Consider the following 20,634-nt stretch of genomic DNA (forward strand, 5'->3'; position numbering starts at 1 on the left):
TTATTCTGGTTTTCGCAATATTTATAAAATTCCGCCACAATATAATCAAACTCATCTTCAGAAAAAATTTTTAAAGTACCAATTTCTGAAAGATTCCCATTTGGGTAAATAAAATTCTGAATTGATCTTTGCTCTAACAAAAGATCATTTAGTAAAATCAATTTTGGGTTTACTATCCATTAAATACTAAAATTCATTTCTGAAACTGTATCAGTTTCTCTAACTTTTTGAAAGATACTTTTATGAACAATATTGTTTTGATTAATGATTTATTCATCTACTGTATCTTGTACAGAAGACTCAACATCTTCTCGAAGGATCCATTTTTTAAATTCGAGTGGACCATAAAATTTTAAACTAGACAACTAATGAGGCTAGCGAACCAATTGCTACTGAGAAAACATGTACTCAACACGGCAATGAAAGAGACTCTTTTCCATTTAAGCTGTGTTTGGTTTGGAGGATAAAATAATAAAATGATTAAGAGAAAAATGACAAAAAGAATGATTGAAGTAGAAATATAATATATAATAATAAAATAATATTATGTTTGGTATGATGGATAAGAATGTAATAATTAATAATTTTTTGATGAATTGACAAAATTGCCCTTCCATTTGTGTGTCGGCGACGGCGGTGGTCGGCCGGTCGGTCTGAAGCGGTGGGGGTGGTAGGCCGGAAGCGGCGGCGGCGGTCGGCCGGAAGAGGCGGCGATAGGCCGGTGGTGGCCAGCGACGGTTGTCGGCGGCAGGGGTTGGCGGTGGGCGGTCGGTGGAAGGAAGTGATGGTGAGTTTGGATTTAGGAGAAGGATAAAATTAGAAAAATAGGATGGATTAAGAGTGTGATAAATAATTCTAGGGGGTGAGGAGGTATTATTTTAATCTACTTAATATAACCTAATCATTTATAAGAGAGATTGACTTGATTAAATAAAAAACGTAACAAACAAATTATTAGGTGGGTTAAAAAAAATAAACTCAACTAATAAGACAACCAAACACTGTCTTACAGTAGAGGTATTTCCAGACGCCATTGTTGGAAGAGCGGCACGTGTTCTTCAAGACAAAATGCCACATGAAATTCACCGCCAGCCACACGTCAAACTTTAAAATCCACAACCACTCTCGATTATCACTCTTCCTTGTCCACACAAAAGAACCCACCAAATTCACCTACTTATATTCCACCAACGCCGAGAAAAATCCGCCATTTGAGAGGGAGGAATCATGGGTCAGGAGGAGGAGGTGGAGAGGGATGAGGGCGGTTTGGTGGTGGTGAAACCAGTGCCTAAAAAGGGGTTTACATCGACGGCGATCGACTGGTTGGAATGGGCTTTTGTGAAGCTCATGTATGACCCAAAACAGCCTCTTCATTATCTTTCGGGTAACTTTGCACCAGTTGATGAGACCCCTCCTTTCACTGACCTTCCTGTCAGAGGAACCCTCCCAGTGAGATATTTTGATTTTGCCTTTAACTGATGAAAAAACGTGTGCTTTGTTTTTGTTTGAGTTTTGTGTCTGTTTTTGGTTGTGCATTTAAAAAGTATGTACCTTGTGGTCAAATATGGATTAGATTGTTAGTGATGCTAGTTCAGCTTGTTTGTTTTGATTTTCTATGGTTTTCTGGAGTGATTTTTACTTTGGGCTTGGCCAAATCATCTTGAAGTCTAATCTTCATTGTAATGCTGCCACCCAATTTTCCTTCAATATTGTGCTTTTGAACACTCATTTGCAGGATGACTTGCTGGCATATTCAAGTTTGAGGTGAAATTTAGACAATTAGCCTATATTGGCCACCGTTTTTTTTTTATACGTAACCTATCCTCGCTTATTACCGTAATAGACATTCTTATCTTTAATTTACCTAAACTTTCATCTACTTCCACCAAACATTTTCCTGCACTCTTCATCAATGTTTTTGTTTTCCTCTCTTCAACAAACTTCTATGCTCAGACCTCATTTTTAAGCATCGGTGATCGGATACCATCCACGTAACCCCAGTCTTCATCTAAGACGGCTTTCGTGACCTCCTCCGTTGCCAAATTTAGAAAATCCTTTGAGCTTTTATGCAGCCCATTTGTTCCCAGTCAAAGCATCTCTGTCCATGGTAGGAATGGCTCTGGTGCTAAGGTTTTGCTGTGATTGAACTGAACTGGAGAAGGTCTTGTTTATGTTTCAGTTACTTCTTCTTAAAAATAGTTTTTGGTCACATGTGCAATAACGTCTCCAATATTTCATCCTCTCACCAAAGAGATAATCAAGTAGCTTACTTTGCGGAACTTGATCTTGTGTGCAACTCCATAATCACTTTCCCCATCAACGTCTTAAGTCTTAGTTGGCGTACAACTCTCCCTCCTACATGAGTTATCTCCATAATTATGACTTTTTGTTGGACAGTTCCCTTATCTTGTCGAATAGGATGATGTCATCTACGAACGATAAACATTATAAATTATTATGCCAATGCAATTTGCGCTTTAGTTACTGTTAGTCACACTCTAATTAATTTAATAAAAATGTTTCTTAAAGTAGGAGACATGCACCTTCTACCTCAATTTTTTTAAAAAAGGAAGTTCTATTTACAGTAGTTTTACTCTTGTAAACCTTGGTTCAATTTGATAGTTTAAGTGAGAGAGGATCCATAGACAAGAAACACAATTTGCATTTTTCCGGGCTTAAAGACTTTTCTAGCATGATTTATATCTCTAGAACTAGGTGTGAGCACCGGGTCGGGTACCCGACATGTCTTGTAGTATATTGTACTACGCAATCCTGAAATATAATATTTTGGCTTCTCGATCTTCTCATACCCGAAATTTATATTTCTTTGATTTTGACGCAAGGAGACATCAATAGAAAAAAGGATCTGGGCAGCTCATAGAATCAACACAGACAAACATAAAACACTTGGTGTGCAAAGAAAACACGTAGTTGCTGGTATAGTGGTATAGCATGGGCGAGGAGCCAAGGAGAGACAATAAAAAACCCTGCCAGAAATACACAACATAGCACCAATATACAGAAAATAAATACACCAGCAATGCAACCCATTATCAAATAGCTTGTTTGGTGCTGTTAATGTTTATAGATTTCCTAGATTACAGCCAACATAAGACATCATAGTGCCCAATTATTCCATTTTCCATGAGTGAAATTCAAGATATGGTAGGCCAACAGAGAATTTAAATAATTAGGTGCAAACATAGATGAAAACAGATATGAAAGCCGGTTCAGAACTTCAGATGCACTACAGATCAATATCCTCTTCAATTATAACGTGTTTTTATGTTGGAGAGACTAGGGTAGAGGTAGCACTGTCACTTGATCCACAGGCTATAACCACAAGCAGAGAGGGTAAATGAAGGCGACGAATGAAATTGAATGAAGTAAAGGTGGGAACAAGAAATATAATGTTAGGGTTTAATACGTGCGGGACTCGAATTGATAAGTAAAATACCTGAACACTAACCCAAGTTAACCGAACCCAAATTTTTTAAAAATTAACCGATCCGATCGCGTGGGGTTGAGTACCCAATACCCGATTAATAATGTTCACCCTACTTTAGACTGCATTGTCAATTAAAAAATACAGCGGTTTAGCACAACTCAAGCTCAAGCTTGCTGAATGTAGGAACATGCACTTGTCATTGTACCAAAAGCTATAAATGTACCGAAAGCTATAAATGATAATAATGTTGCGACTCGGAATTTCTAAACCGTTTAGTATACCATATACCATGTTGAGATCATTGTCCACAATAGGAATTCCACAGGATTGTACTATCCGATAAGCCTCTTTTCAACTATTACATCAATTTGCAGCCCATAGAAGTTGAACACATGTTCTTGGGTTTATAAACCAAGTACTTCGCACTCTATCAAAAGTTCTAGCTGATGGCATTTGTATAGATTAAATTAGTTAAGTTGTACAGCAGTCCAAGTACCAGTTTTCAATCGTTGTGGTGAAATAAGTAGCTAAGGATGATTGTTGCTGCCTAACCTTGAATTTGTACTGGATTTTTTTCTCAATGCTTGAGTTCGTTCGAGCTTTTCTGGAACCTCGGCTTGGTGTAGCCCCAAGCGTTAAGCTAAGACCATGTATCATGAAATTTAGTAGGGTTCCATGCTTATTCTAACCTAACTTGTGTTCAACCATTTTTATGAGCTAGGCTTGGTTTGGTTGGTTTTAGAGAACAATAAATTTCGTAAGTAATCAAAAATATATTTTGGAATTAGATATCATATTATTGAGATGATAGGATTAATTATGATTAAACTTTAGAAAAAACGTTTTAAAATTACTTGTATAAAGAGATAGTGATTGTGTGTAAGTTAAGAGAGAATTAGAAGTTTTAGTGCTCAAGTCATTGAGCCATTAATGTATATCTTTATGACAGAACCACGTAAATCCTGTGTTGTAACACATTCGGTCTTTACTATATTCCTACCAATTTATAATTCAAGTTAAGTACAAGTTTTAATATGATGATAAATATGTTATTTTGCTTCAGGAATGCCTGAATGGTGAGTTTGTGAGGGTTGGACCTAACCCGAAGTTTTCTCCCGTTGCTGGATATCATTGGTAATCCCCTCTTTGATCAATTATTTATTGTGACCCTCACATGATCTTATGTTGTATTTGTGAAATGAACAACGAAACACCAAAACTCCAGCTGCTCACTTGGCTCTCTCTGCTTAATTGATGAAAAATATTTTCACCTCAGCACATTATTTCCTTGTTTGTGTAGGTAACTGCAACTTTTTTTGTGAGTTGTAGTGGAATATATCTGCTGATCTGATTTTATCCAATGATTTCTTTACCTGACCTTGTTTATTCTCTATGCAGGTTTGATGGAGATGGGTGAGTGTTATAAATTCCTCATTTATCTCTTAGTTTTTGTAGCTAATTTTAACCAGGATGGGATGTCTCCTCATCCTTTCTCATCCCGTCAAATTATTTAATTATCCATTATTCTGCTGAAACTTGAAATTGCAGGTATTGAAGTTCACAACTTTCAAAATGAAAGAAGCCACTTTTTCAGCGATTTTACATTCTCAACATTAATTATTTCTTGGCTAGTATGACACATCAACAACAACAAAAATCATATATTTTTACAGCAGTGAAAATCTTTTACTAATAAACTTGATTTGTTTTCTGATTCTACAAGTATGACGAGATCACTGATTATGATTGATGGCAATCAATAAGCCCTCGTAGAAAATATTTATATATCACTCTTATGGATTGTACTACCTTTGTAGATTTGCCTTGTCCTGATATGTATCAAACTTCTCCTTTGATAGAACTTCTAAATTACAGAACACTGAGTGCGATAGATAGAGCTGATTTGTAGGCCTTGATCAGTTTTTTTTCAAAATTAAACCATGTTGTCTCATATCGGTATCCATAACCTTATTGTTGTGGGAGTCATACATCAACGCAAAGAAATATGTTCATCAAAACAATCGGATGGTGTTGGTGGGATAATTTTAAGCAAATCTTTGAAGCAGACTAGAAGATTTGGATTTTGCTGTACCAGGTTGTCCTGTACATCAACTATGATCAATTATAATTTCCAGTCTAATGTTGATTGTTGATAACTTGATTTCTTGGTTAAATGTTAGGATTTATTTTCAAAACTGCTTTTAGCATTCTTTAATTGTTCACTGATAGTATAGCTTTGATATCTCGCTTTGCTGTCATTATGCCTTTTAAATTATCAAACTGCTTTAGGTAAGTAGAACTATTAAGTTTTTCCTATAACAAATGTCCGCAAGTCTAAGAAAATTTATGAAATCTGTCTAATGTTTTTCCCCAAATCTTACTGTATGGAATCTTCTTTGTCTATTTGTTTTGTTGCCTTCCCTTGATTAAGAAATCTTCATGTTCATTGTTTTCTAAACTTTTCCCACGTTTAAATACCTACTCGGTTATTCTAAGTCGTTCATTTTTGGAATTTTTTACTTCAGTAGTAGCAGACACACTTTAAACTTCTCAACAGACTGATTATTAATCCAACAACGTGCCTTTTATGGTGCTCTATTTTACAGAATGATTCATGGAATGCATATTAAAGATGGAAAGGCTACATATGTCTCTCGCTTTGTGAAGACATCACGCCTTAAACAAGAAGAGTTTTATGCGGGAGCTAAGTTCATGAAGGTTTGCATGGGGATTATGAATTAGTGTAAATTCTAGAGGGAACATCTTTCATTATCTTGAACTCATTTCTCTTTCGTTTTTTACCATGAACACTATCCAATGGTAAATAAGAATTTCTTTAAACCCTCTCTCTTTTTCTAATTACTGAACCTTTAATATCAGCATTCCCTATTCGTTCATCTACAATGTATCTAAATTGTGTTTGGGTGTCATTGATGAAACGGAGAGAGAACCTTTTCACTTGGGTGAATGCAATGGCTGGACTTACCTATCCTATGAGGAGTATATTCCAGGATTACAATGTTGAAAATAATGATGTGTTGTTAATATCGTTGGGCCTTGATGGCTAATGGCATCTACCATGTTGGAAAACTTGATCGGTCAAAAAAATAATCTAGAGGGTCGTGAGGAGCTATTTTCTCGTCTTGTTCCATGTAAAATCAACCGGGAGTAGTGGAATAGGAAAATAAAAAAATGATAAATAAAGAAAATAAGACGATATCCTAAGATCCATGATTAACATACATGCTGTTCGTCTAATTGCCGGAAAGGCTTTCGTACACAATAATACATGCCATGGTTTAATCTCTCTTTATATATAAGATATGTGTGTGTGTGTGTGTGTGTTCTTCAAATATAGGGTGTTTATCACATTTGTTTTGTAGGTGCTAAATATTGTCCCTATGGTTTGCAGATTGGTGACCTGAAAGGAATGTTTGGACTTCTCATGGTCAACATGCAAATGCTTAGAACAAAGCTTAAAGTACTGGATGTTTCCTATGGTCATGGTACAGGTAATAAATCATGATTGTTTGTCACGTGTAAACGGTGGTCTAACCCCGCCCCCTCCCCACACACACACACACCCTCCCTGCTTAAATTAATGAGTTACAGTTTTGGTAATTATCAGAAATTATAGTAAGATTTATATATTTGGTTGCTGATTTCTAAGATGAAGAGTGTTCCTATTGCAACCACAAATTCTTTTCAAGATATCAACAGATGTGACAGATGATGGAAAAAAAAAACTGAAATGTATAAATGAAAATTTCTATTCCCAGAGGTTAGCCTCTGTACAAAGAGACACTCTCTTTTCCCTAGCTGCTGCTAGTACCCACAAACTCAGAAATTGAATATAACTGAATACCTACCACTTTCCTCTGCTCATATTTTTGTTCTCTCATTTCTCCTTTTCCACATGATCTATAATTAACCATGGGCTTCTCTTACTTGGTCCTTGACTCTTTGCTTGTTTAAATATCTGGGCCCAATAGTAATTGGGTCTCTAACAGTTCATATTTTTTTCAGCTAATACAGCTCTTATATATCACCATGGAAAGCTATTGGCACTCAGTGAAGCAGATAAACCATGTGAGCTTGCATTCTATGAAACGTCTGCCCTTTTTATTTCTTTAAAAGTACTATAAATTTTTTTTTTCTTTCATAAACACTTAATTTTCAGCCATACACATAAACCTCATGAAAATATTCTTATAAAATATTTTACCCTTTAAAATAAAACATCATCCAACTAGCATTTTAAAAATCAAGTGCAATAGTTATAAAATGAAATCGTCGCATATTTTACCAAACCTAAAAAGCAATAAATTTGAAAAGTATAGCTCATACTAAACCTCTCAAAAAAGTCTCTCAAAAGCATAAATAAATAGTCTTAAAATTTTTAACATAAATCATGAGTCATAAATCATTATGCGGAAAAAGTAGAAGCGCTGGTCCTCGGGTTGTGTGCGCCATCAGTCCAGTCAAATCATCCGTCAATACCTCCTTCAACCTCACCTGCATCCATCACACCTAGTGAGTCTAAAGACTCAACACACCATAATCTTTATAACAAATAATACGTAATACAGTCAACATATAACAGTGAAAAATAATTGTACTTAAAATATCGTTTTCATGAAGATGCATAAACTTCAAACATGACCATTTTCATAAATATTTTCATGATGCATAAACTTTAAATAGAAACATTTTCATAATGATGCATTAACTTTAAGTATAAACATTTTCATGACTTGCATAATATAAATCTTAACCTTTTCATTTTTCCTCAACATGACATGACATAAAACATGGAGCCTTTTTCCCTCACGATATTCCCATTCTTACCGTTACCACATAACCGTTACCACATATTCGTAATGATGGAAACACGATCGTCGGGCTCCCACTGGGATCGTCACCCTCACGATATCTCCAACATTAACGAATTAGTCACAATTACTTCACTTCCTTCAACTTTAACATTCTCATCACTTTATAAAATCATGCATAACATAACATTTTCGTTTTTGAAACCAAGCATGCAACATGTCTTTTAAATGTCTTCCTTAAATCATAAAAATTCCTTAGACATTTAAAAATCATAATTTAACCATGAACATTTCATAAACATTTAAAAATAATCATAATATCATAAAAACAACATTTAGGGCACTGCCATGACCTTTACAAATTTTTAGGTGTAAAAATACCGTTTTACCCCTGGACTCGACATTTTATGTTTTGGACTTTTTTCTTGATTTCTTGACTATAACATGTCCCAAATAATTATTTAAGCTTACATGAATTTTTCCATAATTTTATTTAGCTTAAATATTAGACTTTTTCATTTGTCTTTAATTAATTGTTTTGACGGTGTTTTAATCCCGAAAAATCCCAAACTTTAATATAAAATTCCTAAATTCATAATTTAGTCTTTTTATATTATTTTAGCCCTTATGAACCACGACTCGACCCCCGTGAGCCGTTTTTCAATTTTAATTAGTTAAAAAAACTAAGTTGACGCCTAAACTTCGACCCCGAGCCAATTTTCGATTTTCACGAGTTACCCCCGAACCATGTTGATCCAAAACTTGCCCAACATCCTAAAGTACCCTACTGGACCCTAAGTTCACCAAGAAACCCACGCCAACCCCAAAAACGTGAGCCCCCACTAACCCCCTAAGCTGGCCAAGAACCCTTATGGCAATAGGACTCTATAATTTGCATCCCAACCCTTACCAACGAGCCCAGCCCTTGAACCAACCACCCTTGAACCCTCCTAGGACTCTAGTGCATCCCCTTAGCCCGGCCCTTGAACCACAGACCGAGCCCCAAGCTCCTGGAAGCCACGCGAACCCTGCGCAACTTTGGGGTAGCTTCTCGGGTAGAGTCCTAGCATGGCTAGGACTCTTCCCCAACCCCTAACTCGAGTCCTAGACTCTCACCCTGACCCATGACAGCCCCTGGCCGAGCCCTGGCCCAAGCCAAGGCCAAGCCTCCCCCTTGAACAAGGAACCCAATCACCCCAAACCCCTTGACAGAAATTTGCTTTTGTTCTTGTTTCTTTGGTGATTGCCGAGAGTCTAGTGAGTGTTTTAGGACCTTAAATCATGCATAAACACTACTAGTTCATACCTAAGACCATGGCAGCCCCTTTACATGATAAAAACATGAGTTTGCATAAAAAATCTTAAGTTTTCCTCCCTGTGCATGTCATATCCCGAAAATACAGAAAAATAAATCATGTTCTTTATGCATACAATATTTAAACAATATTATGATATGATGGATGAGAAAAGGAGATGTATGGCGTGCCTTTGCGTTTTAAACGCACGAATATACTTTGACGACGAAGAACGGGAAAGAACCTTGGCTTGTTTCCACTTGAGCCCTTCGAAAATCCTTGGAAGATATGTATATGTGCCGTGTGTGTGTATGAGAGGGGTGGGAAGAGTTTTCAGATTTTTAAAGAGGGTGGGCGATTGTTTGTGGTGTAAAGTGTAGGGTTTTTAACATATTATATACGTAAAATATACTAATTAATTTACTAACTAGGCCTTAGGCCTATTAAGCCCATTAGTCTAATTAGGAATTTAATAAAATTTCAACAAGGTTTTTGTTTAAATAAATTTGTGAATTTATTAGCCGGGTTGCCAAAAAGCTCGTATTTTAGTTGAAAAACCAACACCGATAAAATTTACGTCCCGGCGTATAAAATCACCTCAAAACCCCTTATTTTTTTCAAAAATAAGAAAACCATCAACCATAGTTTAAATAATTAAAAATAATTATTTAATAAAAACATTTTACGTTTTTCAGCCCTCGGTCCCCGTTCTTCGATCGTCACTTGAATATTCCTTAAAAATACAATTTTATGCAATATGCCAATTAAATCATTACTAACATAAAATCATGCATGACACATAATTAATTAAGCAATTAAGATAATTTAATTACTCATTTTCATAATTCCTAGATTTGCATGCAGTTGGATTACGTCGTTTTAATTTTGGACCTTACCTTCTACTTGTTTTCTTTTCTTATTCTCCTTTTTCTCATAGTATGTTTAATTAATGCCCTCTGTCATAGGACAAAATTTGATTCATACCAATTATTTTGTGTGGTTTAAATCACTCATCAGTTTTCCTCAGTTTTTTTTTGTGATTGTTAACGAAAATTTTATTAGAATAAGATAACACATCCACAAACAAATCACAAAGAAAGAAACATATTACACTATCATCAATAGCATAGAAATTTCCAATCCCTCATTGTGTTTGAGATACAAAGGTGGTTATACTTTGGCAAGATTTAATCTTCTCCCACACCTCATCTGTAGACTTGGCTATGTCTGTGTAAATTCTTTTGTTCCGCTCCAACCAAATTGACCAAAATAGGCAATGCAAAAACTCCTAGTTCTCCTCCTGGTAAGTAAACCTGGCTCCAAAAGAAACATGTCCTGCGTCTTTCTTGGGAAGGTCCATTCGAAACCCAATTCATGCAATACTTTTATCCAAATTCCGCTAGTAAACGAACAATGCAAAAGTAGATGGTTTTGATCCTCCTCTTTGTTCCGGCATAGGTTACACCATTGCGGGCGTAAAACACAAATAGGTCATTTTTGTGGCAACGAATCGCAAGTCGGCAATTTTCCCAAAGCCACAATCCACGAGAAAACTTGAACCTTATGTGAGATAGGTACTTTCCAGACATTATTGTAATACGAGGAAAAAAAAAGTTGCTGATCAGAAAAAAAGAGTCGTAGAAAGAACTAACAGAAAAAGGTCCTAAAGAATCCCCCAACCAAACCCTAAAATCCTCGGCGCCCAGCTCCAGATTAACTATATGTAAGACCCTAAAGTGCTGAACTCAACAATTTCGACTTCATTTAAATCTCTTCTGAAATGCATATCCCAATCAGAGTTGGAGTTAACCGGGAAGTCCACTACATTGACCATAAATGCTCTTGATAACTTTTTTCCACAAGGAATTCTTTTCCACTGAACATCTCCACAACTATTTCCCTAAAAGTGACTTATTCCTCAAGCAAATATTCCCCAGCCCAGACCCCCCCTATCTTTAGGTTCAGAAACTTGATCCCATGCAACTAAATGACCATGCACCTCCCCATCTTTAGGTTTAGAAACTTGATCCCATGCAACTAAATGACCATGCACCTCCCCATCGGCACCGTCCCACAGAAAGTCTCTCATTAATTTATCTATCCTTTTTGCAACCCGAATTGGCACTTTAAAGAGAGACATGAAATACGTTGGCATCGCACTTAACACCGACTTTATCAATGTTAGGCGATCCCCCCTTGGAAAAAACGTCTTTTTCCAGCTTGCTAGTTTCTTAGACATTTTGGAAACCACGGGATCGCAAAAATCAACATTCTTAGTATTGCCACCCAACGGTGCCCCGAGATACTTAACTAGCTACTTCTCTTTTTTGCACCCAATTGTTGTAGCCAAACCTTTGACCTCCACTTCTGAATAATTTAATCCCAACATAACACTTTTTTCCAAGTTAATCGCTAAGTTAGTTTTGCACATGGACGTAATGTCTACAAATAATTGTCAAAACTTACGTGATATGTTTGTTTATTGCTGTACTGTTTTCAATCTATTGCACAGATGTCATTAAAGTTTTGGAAGATGGGGATTTGCAAACAATTGGCATGCTGGATTATGACAAAAGACTGTCACATTCTTTTACTGCTCATCCAAAAGTTGACCCGATTACTGGTAATGGACATGTCCATTTAAATTCAACAGTAAAAGTAATTTTTTTTAGTCATTGAGTTAAAATTCGACAGATGCTAAATTATTTTCTGAGTTTGAAATATTGAAGTTATTTTTATCTCCTTTTCTGCTGTTACCTAAAGTACACTAAAAGATCGAATGACGCCTAAATAACAACTTAGATATAATAGTAAAAAGAATTCTGCTGCCATCATGTTTTCCTACTTCCGGTAGTTTGAAGATTCGTGTAAATTATTTTTGGATTTGCTGGTCATGTGTGGTCTGTCATGCTACCAGTGTTGAGGCAGAATATATGGAATGCTTGCTGACAAGTAGAGTATGTGATATTAAAGAGGGTTCTCGGTTAGTGTTAATTTTACTTGATGCTGTAGGAATGTCGCATGATGTGAAACACATTGAGATGCGACACTGACTTGGATGACAATTGGTGGGCAATGAGTTGGTCATTTGACTACAGAATCTATCACCTAGTTTGTGATCTTTGGGTGCTTAATTGATAAAAATCAATGACAATCTTAATCGAAACAATTGATTGTAGTCACAGACAAGCTTGCGAAATGCATACGATGTGTGAAATTATATGTGATGTTAAGTTTTAACAATGGCATCTTAAATAATGAATTTGAGATGATTATTTTTCATACTTTACTAGCAATGTGGCTTGCTTATCTGAACTTGTCATGCAGGTGAAATGTTTACCTTTGGTTATGCTCATACTCCACCATATATCACATACAGAGTCATATCAAATGATGGTGTAATGCATGATCCAGTGCCTATTACTGTGTCAGAACCAATCATGATGCATGATTTTGCCATTACTGAAAATTATGCTATTTTTATGGATCTACCATTGTACTTCAGGCCAAAGGTGTGGAGACTATTTAAACATTATTCTTCTTTGACGTTAAAATTTGTTATGATTATAAATATATGTGCCTTTCAACTTTAAAAGAGGCACACCGAGATCATCTGACCCCTTGTCCTTTTGCTGTCTCTTTTTTCTAAAAAAAAAAATAAAAAAATCCCATGTATATGTTGAATGATCATCTAGATTCTAATGATACGATATAAGCATCCTTACTTGAAAATTTATGGGTAATACTTTATCTATGACCAGCTTCTAGGACATACTGCTTTTAGGCACTTGATGACATCAATAATTAGTTAGCATCAGTTCCCATGTTGTATCATTGGCTGCATGAACTCATTCAAGCTTTTCTTTCACTAGCATATATTTATGGGTAATACTTTATCTATGTGACCAACTTCTAGCACATACCGGTTTAGGCACTTGTAAACTACTTATATATCTTATTATTTTAATATTTAGTCTTTCGTATTCAACTCATTCGGAAGTATTATATTTTCAGGAAATGGTGAAAGAGAAAAAATTTATTTTCAGTTTTGATCCTACTAAGAAAGCCCGGTTTGGTATCCTTCCTCGGTATGCGAAGAATGAACTCTTAATCAAGTGGTTCGAGCTTCCAAACTGCTTCATTTTCCATAATGGTGAGCATTTAGCTTGAATGTGTCATAAGTATGATTGCTTGTCTGATGGAGGACCGGACAGACTTTGTGGATCCATATATGTTTATGCATGTTGATTTAACATCATCCCAGATTTCAGCTATTTACAAAGCTTCTTTGATTAGGTTATGGATTTGAATTTCTAATGGATGGCTCAACATAAATTCCAAACAGAGCTTAGGATATACATTGTCAGTTCAACTTCACTCTAAATAGGATTGATATTGTTTAGATCTTTCAACTTCACCATAAATAGGAATGATATTGTTTAGATCTTTCAACTTCACTATAAATAGGAATGATATTGTTTAGATTTTGGCATCTTGCTTTTGGTAATAGGAATCAGAAGCACATGTAAATGTTTGGCATGGGATAAAAAACAAAAAACAAAAATGAAGTTCTAAGGAACATAATTTTATTCACTTGTTGAATTTGGTCGATTAAGCTTGGAATATATGAGAGATCTTTTTTTTGGGAAAAAAGATATGGCTGGTGTACAGGCAAAAATATTGTCCCCTATTTTTGCTTACGGACAATAGAAATTGTTTCTCAAGATATAATGACTACAAAATCGAAGAGGTAACAAATCAAACTTCAAAACATAAGAAACCACGAAAAGGTTTATAAATTCTCAATATTTTTAAGTGTTTATAAACTCTTGAATTTTATTCTATTCTTGGATGTAAGCGTCGTTTACTTAAAATCTGAATTTAAGATTTATGCCTTTAAAGTTTGAATCTAATAACTGCTTTTTAGAAATTGAATACTAGAATTATATAAAGGGATATAGAGAGAAAATTATATGATTGAATTAAATAGAGAACAAGGGGTCCTTTTTATATTTACTGGAAAATTGTGTATGCCTTTGTAACTAGCCACAACTATTTGCTAATGCGTCACACTAATTGGCCAGAGAGGAGGGCATGTCCCTTCTGCTTGGCATCCGCATGGTCAATGCGTCGCAAACTCATGGTACTTCCCCATCAAAACAAATCAAAACCAGTTCAAGGTCATATTGTATATCATAGTATAACTGTGTGACCTTTAGGGTTGTTTTCTGCTTTGGCATTTTCGGTCCTGACTCCTGACAAATCATGAGATTCAATTGTTTGTCAGCAAACGCTTGGGAGGATGGAGATGAGGTTGTCCTGATCACTTGTCGGCTTCAGAATCCTGATCTTGACATGGTTAATGGCACTGTAAAGCAAAAGCTGGAGAATTTCACAAATGAACTGTAAGAGCCTTGCAGTTCTGAAAAGATTTCTTTCTTTATCTACCCCTTCTTAAATGACTCTGAATTGGTGTTGTCTGTTCAGGTATGAGATGAGGTTCAGCCTGAAAAATTGTTCAGCTTCACAGAAAAGGTTGTCTGTTTCCGCTGTAGATTTTCCCCGGATAAATGAAAGCTACACCGGAAGGTAACATTTTATCAATTATCTAATGATATGGCTCGAACGATTAGCACACTAAAAAAGTGTGGTTCGATAAAAATTATTAATGTTCAGCATTTAAGTACTCAGTACTGAAAAAATAATTATTCATAGCGCTGTGTATCTATATATGATTTTTTACATTTTAAAAATGTTTGAATGATTAATCGTGTTGGTAATTTGGATTGATCTAATTTTCCAATTTTGCGGTTGTTAACATAACCAAGGTTGATGAGACTTAAGGTTAGGTGCACACCTTATAAGCTTTCAATAACGATGACAAAAAATTACCTGCTGAGAGGTTCACATTTGATTCTTATAATCGCAACAACTATTATATCTTGTGTGGCTGCTATTGGCATAGTAATTAAAACGTAATGCTTGGACTGTTATACAATTTTAAAAATATAAATGCTCAATTATTATCAAGTATAATTTTCGGTAGAACAACAAGCACTTGGTTCCTCAAATTGTTTTTCAATCATCGGGACCATTGAAATCTTGTGTATTCAGGAAACAACGCTATGTATATGGGACGATACTGGATAGTATAGCTAAGGTGACTGGTATTATTAAATTTGATTTACACGCGGAGCCAGAGACTGGAAAGTCGCAGCTCGAAGTTGGAGGAAATGTTAAAGGTATCTTTGATCTTGGATCTGGAAGATTTGGATCGGAGGCCATCTTTGTTCCCCAGAAGCCTGGCACGACCTCTGAAGAAGACGATGGCTACTTGATTTTCTTCGTACATGATGAGAACACCGGGTACTTTTTTGACTCAGATTAATCATATTTGTATTTCCAATCTGTTGTTGGCCTTTGTGAATCTTTTCAACCAAATATATGACTTGGATATGGGTACAGAAAGTCACAAGTGAATGTAATTGATGCGAAGACGATGTCACCAGATCCTGTTGCCATAGTTGAACTACCTGCGAGAGTTCCATATGGTTTCCATGCCTTCTTTGTGTCTGAGGTCAGTACATTCAGAAACAGCCACGACTATAATTCTTTAGCATCTTAACCGTACCTTGTTATGATTTATGCTTCTTTCCTCTCTTAATCTTTTTGGTGCTACTTAAACAGGAACAACTTCGAGAACAGGGAAAGCTGTGAATTTATAGTGATGTCATAGTTGACCTTTATTTGGAAAGTACCGCTTTGTTACATACTTGAGAAGTTGCAAATATGAAATACTGCAGGTTTTATAGTATGATATATGGAACACAAATGCACACATATCTTTCTATTGTCAAAATTATCCCAATTTTTTTGTTTCCCTTTAGGAAACTGGTACGAGGCACGTGAGCCCACTGATATGGTAAAAAAAACTCAACGAGGCACGAAAAATAAGACACGTTAAAGTAATATAAATATCTGACAAAAAGTTCAAGAAAATTTAAATAATAATAAATACAAAGCTTGAGAGTCTAATAATTTTATGAACATTTTATCTATTTACCGACCATGAAAATGGATTGTATTGGGTTGATTATTCATAGTACTTATGAGAATTATGATAGTGGTTATAGAACTAAAAAAAGCGTTGATCGAATGTTTTGTGTGTGATTTATTATATTTTGTTTATAAATAATTTTGGGTGCATTAAATTTTTAATAATTCGTACAGACGGTAAAACATAGAACATTTTGAAGTAGTAAGTGTTGTAGATGATTATGTGATAAAATTCATTTGACGATAATAATTGTAATAGTTTTATTTGGATCAGCTAATAATGAAGAGTTTCAATGCCTTTTCACCGAAAAACAAATTATTTTCTCTTTTAAACCAATGTTTTTAAAATTGGATTTGATCAGATTGACCGGCTCGACTAAGAACGGATAATTGGTCTGTCCCAGGCCAAGTCTACTAATAATTTTTACGGTTGGGTCGGTCGTGAAACAATGAATCAATTAAAAATCAATCTGATTGGTTCAATTTTTATTTTTTTTTCAATTTGATTATTTTTTTATAATCTTTAAAAAATTATTTCTTGCATTTTAAATTTTATTTGGATTTTGAATTTTGTTAAAAATATCATTTTAATAATATAAGGTTTATGTTGATTTAATTTTTTGACATATATATATATATATATATATATATATTTATTATGTGTATGTTGTTTACATTTTAAATTTTTGATAAATATATATTTTGTTATTATTTATAAAAGTATTAAAGATCTTTAAAATATAATATATTTTATATTATATTATAATTTTGTATGATATAACATTTTTCATTTCGACTGTCCATTTGATTCGATCCGATGAGTTAAACTGTTTTTAAAGTAGACCGTGGATATGAAAAAATCTATTCAAACTATTCATTATTTCATATCGTGCCGAGCATAAAATTAATTGTTCACTAATTTTACATCATCTCTTCGACAACTAATTTTAGATATTTTATGACTATTATAATTATATGAGATAATTCTTTATTTCCTTATTGTTTTCATCTATTCCTATTTTTGTTCTTCCAGTTTTCAGCATACCAATTATATTCGTCATGTTTTCTATTTTGACTCAATTATGTCGTAATTTCAATTTTACTCATGTATATTTTTATTTACTTTTTTTAATAATTTTTTTATAGACCTAAGTACGTGGCGTTGTTACATCTATCGAACCTCCCTAGAGGCATATTGCCTAGACTTAAGGTTACGCAATGTTTTCAGCCTATATATTATAAATCTACTTTAATGACATATCCTGCTTTCATAAATAAAATAAATTTTATACCTTTTTTTTTTACCAAAGTGCAACTGGGTTATGTCCACCAGGTTTTATAGACTGCTCTTCATAGCCAACCACGCAGTCACAAATGTTTCTGATGCATATTTCTTCAGCAACACATAACACAATTTTTTTCGTTTCCTACCTCAATGCATATAGTAATGAATTGATTTAGAATTTAATAAATGAGACATGAAAAAATTTATAAATTTTATTCCGACATACTAAATATTATTATATAGTAACTTTTTGTAAATGATGAGATAACTTGTTTAACTAATTATGGTAGTTGGAAAGATAATACACAAACTAAAAAAATTACAATGAATTATCTGAAAGAAAATTGGGAGGATGATCGCTATCCCCAACTTTCTTCTACCTTCTTATTTGTAGAAGTCCTTCTCAAATTTCATATTTGGACTTGAGACTTGTAGACAACCTTTTAATTTATTGCATGTTAGTTGATATCGACATCGTCTTGTAGTGGTTGGTTGGGTGGTCCAATTTTCGACTAGCTAATGATCCATTATTTCATTAATTAGTGGACATGTCTTTTTGTGGTGGTCCGTCACATGTCTTCTTTAAATTTGTCGGGGAATATTTTATTTTTTACGGGCCCCAATGAAAAGATGACTTGTGTGGTCATTCACCACTTAAACTTGTCTCTGCATTATGCTTTCGATCAGATCTTGGCCGAAATTCTCCCCAAATTCTGGCTCTTTCTGATTTGAGAATTCTGGACAGATTTTTTCTGATATCTTCCAATGTGAGCTATATTGCAGAATTTCCGGCGAGTTTTTTGTTTTTTTACTTTCGACAGTTTGTTATTCCACAAAAGATTTCTTTACTTCAAATTTTTCTTCTCCAAATCCTTTAGTTTTTCATGTTATTATATTTAACATGAAAGATCTGTTAATTGAATTTTGATAGAACTTAAATAGAAATTTGATTTTGTCCATCTATGTGAAACACCCTCATCACACACGTTCTTCTTGTAGAGATGTCATTTTCACTAAGTGAAACAACAAAAGATGTCTCATTTACCGGAGGATCCTTGATGAATTTTTGAATATTCGTATGTTGTTTCCTAAGCTTGATGAAATAGAAAGCCTCGTTAGAGCTTTTTCTCAGTCGGTTCCGGTGCTGCACTGAAGAAGTATAGTTTCAGAATGTCTCATCTAGACAAATAGTCATTATTTGCCCATATTTCATGAAAAACTTCTTGAATCCATTTTGTTAGTGCGAATATTTATGGAAAACTGGGTGTTGTGGTATAGACTGAGACCAGAGCTCAAAACTTGTACCATGTCTTGACTTCCTTAAGATAGACATTAGGTTTATCTATATCCTTGGAAACTTTCCTGCCATGTCAACCTGAGTTGTAGCTGGGTTAATTCATATTTTGGTTTCTAATTTCTCACTGTTCTACTGATATACCTGAAATGGAGAAATTACAAACACTTCAACCTTAGATTTTTCATTGTCTATTTGAGGTATAATGTTGTTCTCTCCCTCTTTAACTCCCGAGATAAGGGGTTGATCTGAAGGCTCGAGATAAGGATCCGAAACTTCAACTTTCTCTTGGGTCGACTCATCTAAGGATTATCTCGACTTAGTTTGTGTTAAAGTTACTAGAATCCCTTGCTCTAGATATATAGCAATACATTCGAAAACTCTCATTTTTAAAAGCTAGTGGTTTCTTAATAGCTTGGAAAATAGGCTTTTGCAATACGGAACATAACTGAGTATAAGCCTGTAAACGAGTAATTCGATCATAGATAGTGTTATTATCAACTTGTTGTACGCTACCCTCAACTTCTGCATATAAGAAAAACTTGTTGAACTCGTTTTGAACCATTTCAAATTTTCCCTCAAATGTCTCTATATTTTCATGATGACATAGACATCAACATTGTTCATATATTGTTAGGAAATCTGCAAGAATATTTTCACGAGTTTTAATAATAACAATATGAAAAAGTAATTTTTACATAAATCTTGCCATCTTAATAATTTTGTTTTATCGGGTTTAGATTCAATTCTATTTTTCATGAAAGCTTTTATTCGTGCATTATCAATTTTCAATGTAAATTTTTTATCAAATAAAAATAGAGTCCATTTAACAAAAACTCTTTTTAGTGCTTAGAATTACTTTTCATTGATGTGAATCTTATGACTTATGCATCTAAGAATAATCTAATGCAACATCTACATGACAGTTCTCCTGGTGTGAGCTTTATAAGAACTTTTGCCTGATCTGTGTCGTGTTTACGTACGTTATCATGTCATGTTGAGTCGCATTCATACATATTTCGTTTAGGTTGCATTTATATTTAGTTGCTTTTATTATATGTTATGCATGCTATTTGTTTTTCATGTGTTGGATTTAAGTGTAGGAAATGTGATCAAGAAATGTGGATTTCAGAAGCCAAAGCCGAGGAAGGTGCGCTAGGACGGGTGAAATTGTCCTCCCCAGCGCCTACAAAAAGGAAAACATAGTAAATCTATGAGCCAGGCGCGCTGGGGCAGAAGATTTCGACCGCCTTAGTGCTCGTGATAAAAATAAAAAATTAAACATGCGTAGAGGTTGCACTAGGGCGGTCAGTTCTAGCTGCCCAAGCACGATCAGGAAGGAAAAAAATATTCATTGATTTCTTTCCAACGTTTTTGATTGCCACCTACTTGGAAAGCCCTAGTACACGATTTTAAAAGGTTTT

At 34.7% G+C, this 20,634-nt stretch overlaps 1 protein-coding gene across 1 annotated transcript; it reads left to right on the plus strand.

Moving 5' to 3' along the window:
- Window positions 1–1,100: 1,100 nt before the first annotated feature.
- On the plus strand, window positions 1,101–16,443 carry LOC142553682 (carotenoid 9,10(9',10')-cleavage dioxygenase 1-like). The gene is made up of 14 exons (XM_075664121.1): window positions 1,101–1,449; window positions 4,512–4,582; window positions 4,847–4,861; window positions 6,055–6,166; window positions 6,861–6,960; window positions 7,475–7,537; window positions 12,088–12,198; window positions 12,903–13,087; window positions 13,590–13,728; window positions 14,863–14,980; window positions 15,063–15,164; window positions 15,690–15,941; window positions 16,041–16,152; window positions 16,263–16,443. The coding sequence occupies exons 1-14, from the start codon at window positions 1,228–1,230 to the stop codon at window positions 16,290–16,292; spliced, it is 1,632 nt and encodes a 543-aa protein (XP_075520236.1). The 5' UTR covers window positions 1,101–1,227; the 3' UTR covers window positions 16,293–16,443.
- Window positions 16,444–20,634: the final 4,191 nt, after the last annotated feature.

The sequence above is a fragment of the Primulina tabacum genome, chromosome 8 (assembly GCF_025594145.1).
Source record: "Primulina tabacum isolate GXHZ01 chromosome 8, ASM2559414v2, whole genome shotgun sequence".
Lineage (NCBI taxonomy): Eukaryota > Viridiplantae > Streptophyta > Magnoliopsida > Lamiales > Gesneriaceae > Primulina > Primulina tabacum.

Excerpts from the sequence above, each read along its gene's own strand:
- LOC142553682 (XM_075664121.1), top strand. The coding sequence starts at position 1,228 with ATGGGTCAGGAGGAGGAGGTGGAGAGGGATGAGGGCGGTTTGGTGGTG. Across the intron at positions 13,088-13,589 it reads CATTGTACTTCAGGCCAAAG|GAAATGGTGAAAGAGAAAAA; the intron begins GTGTGGAGACTA and ends TTATATTTTCAG. Across the intron at positions 14,981-15,062 it reads GAGAATTTCACAAATGAACT|GTATGAGATGAGGTTCAGCC; the intron begins GTAAGAGCCTTG and ends TTGTCTGTTCAG.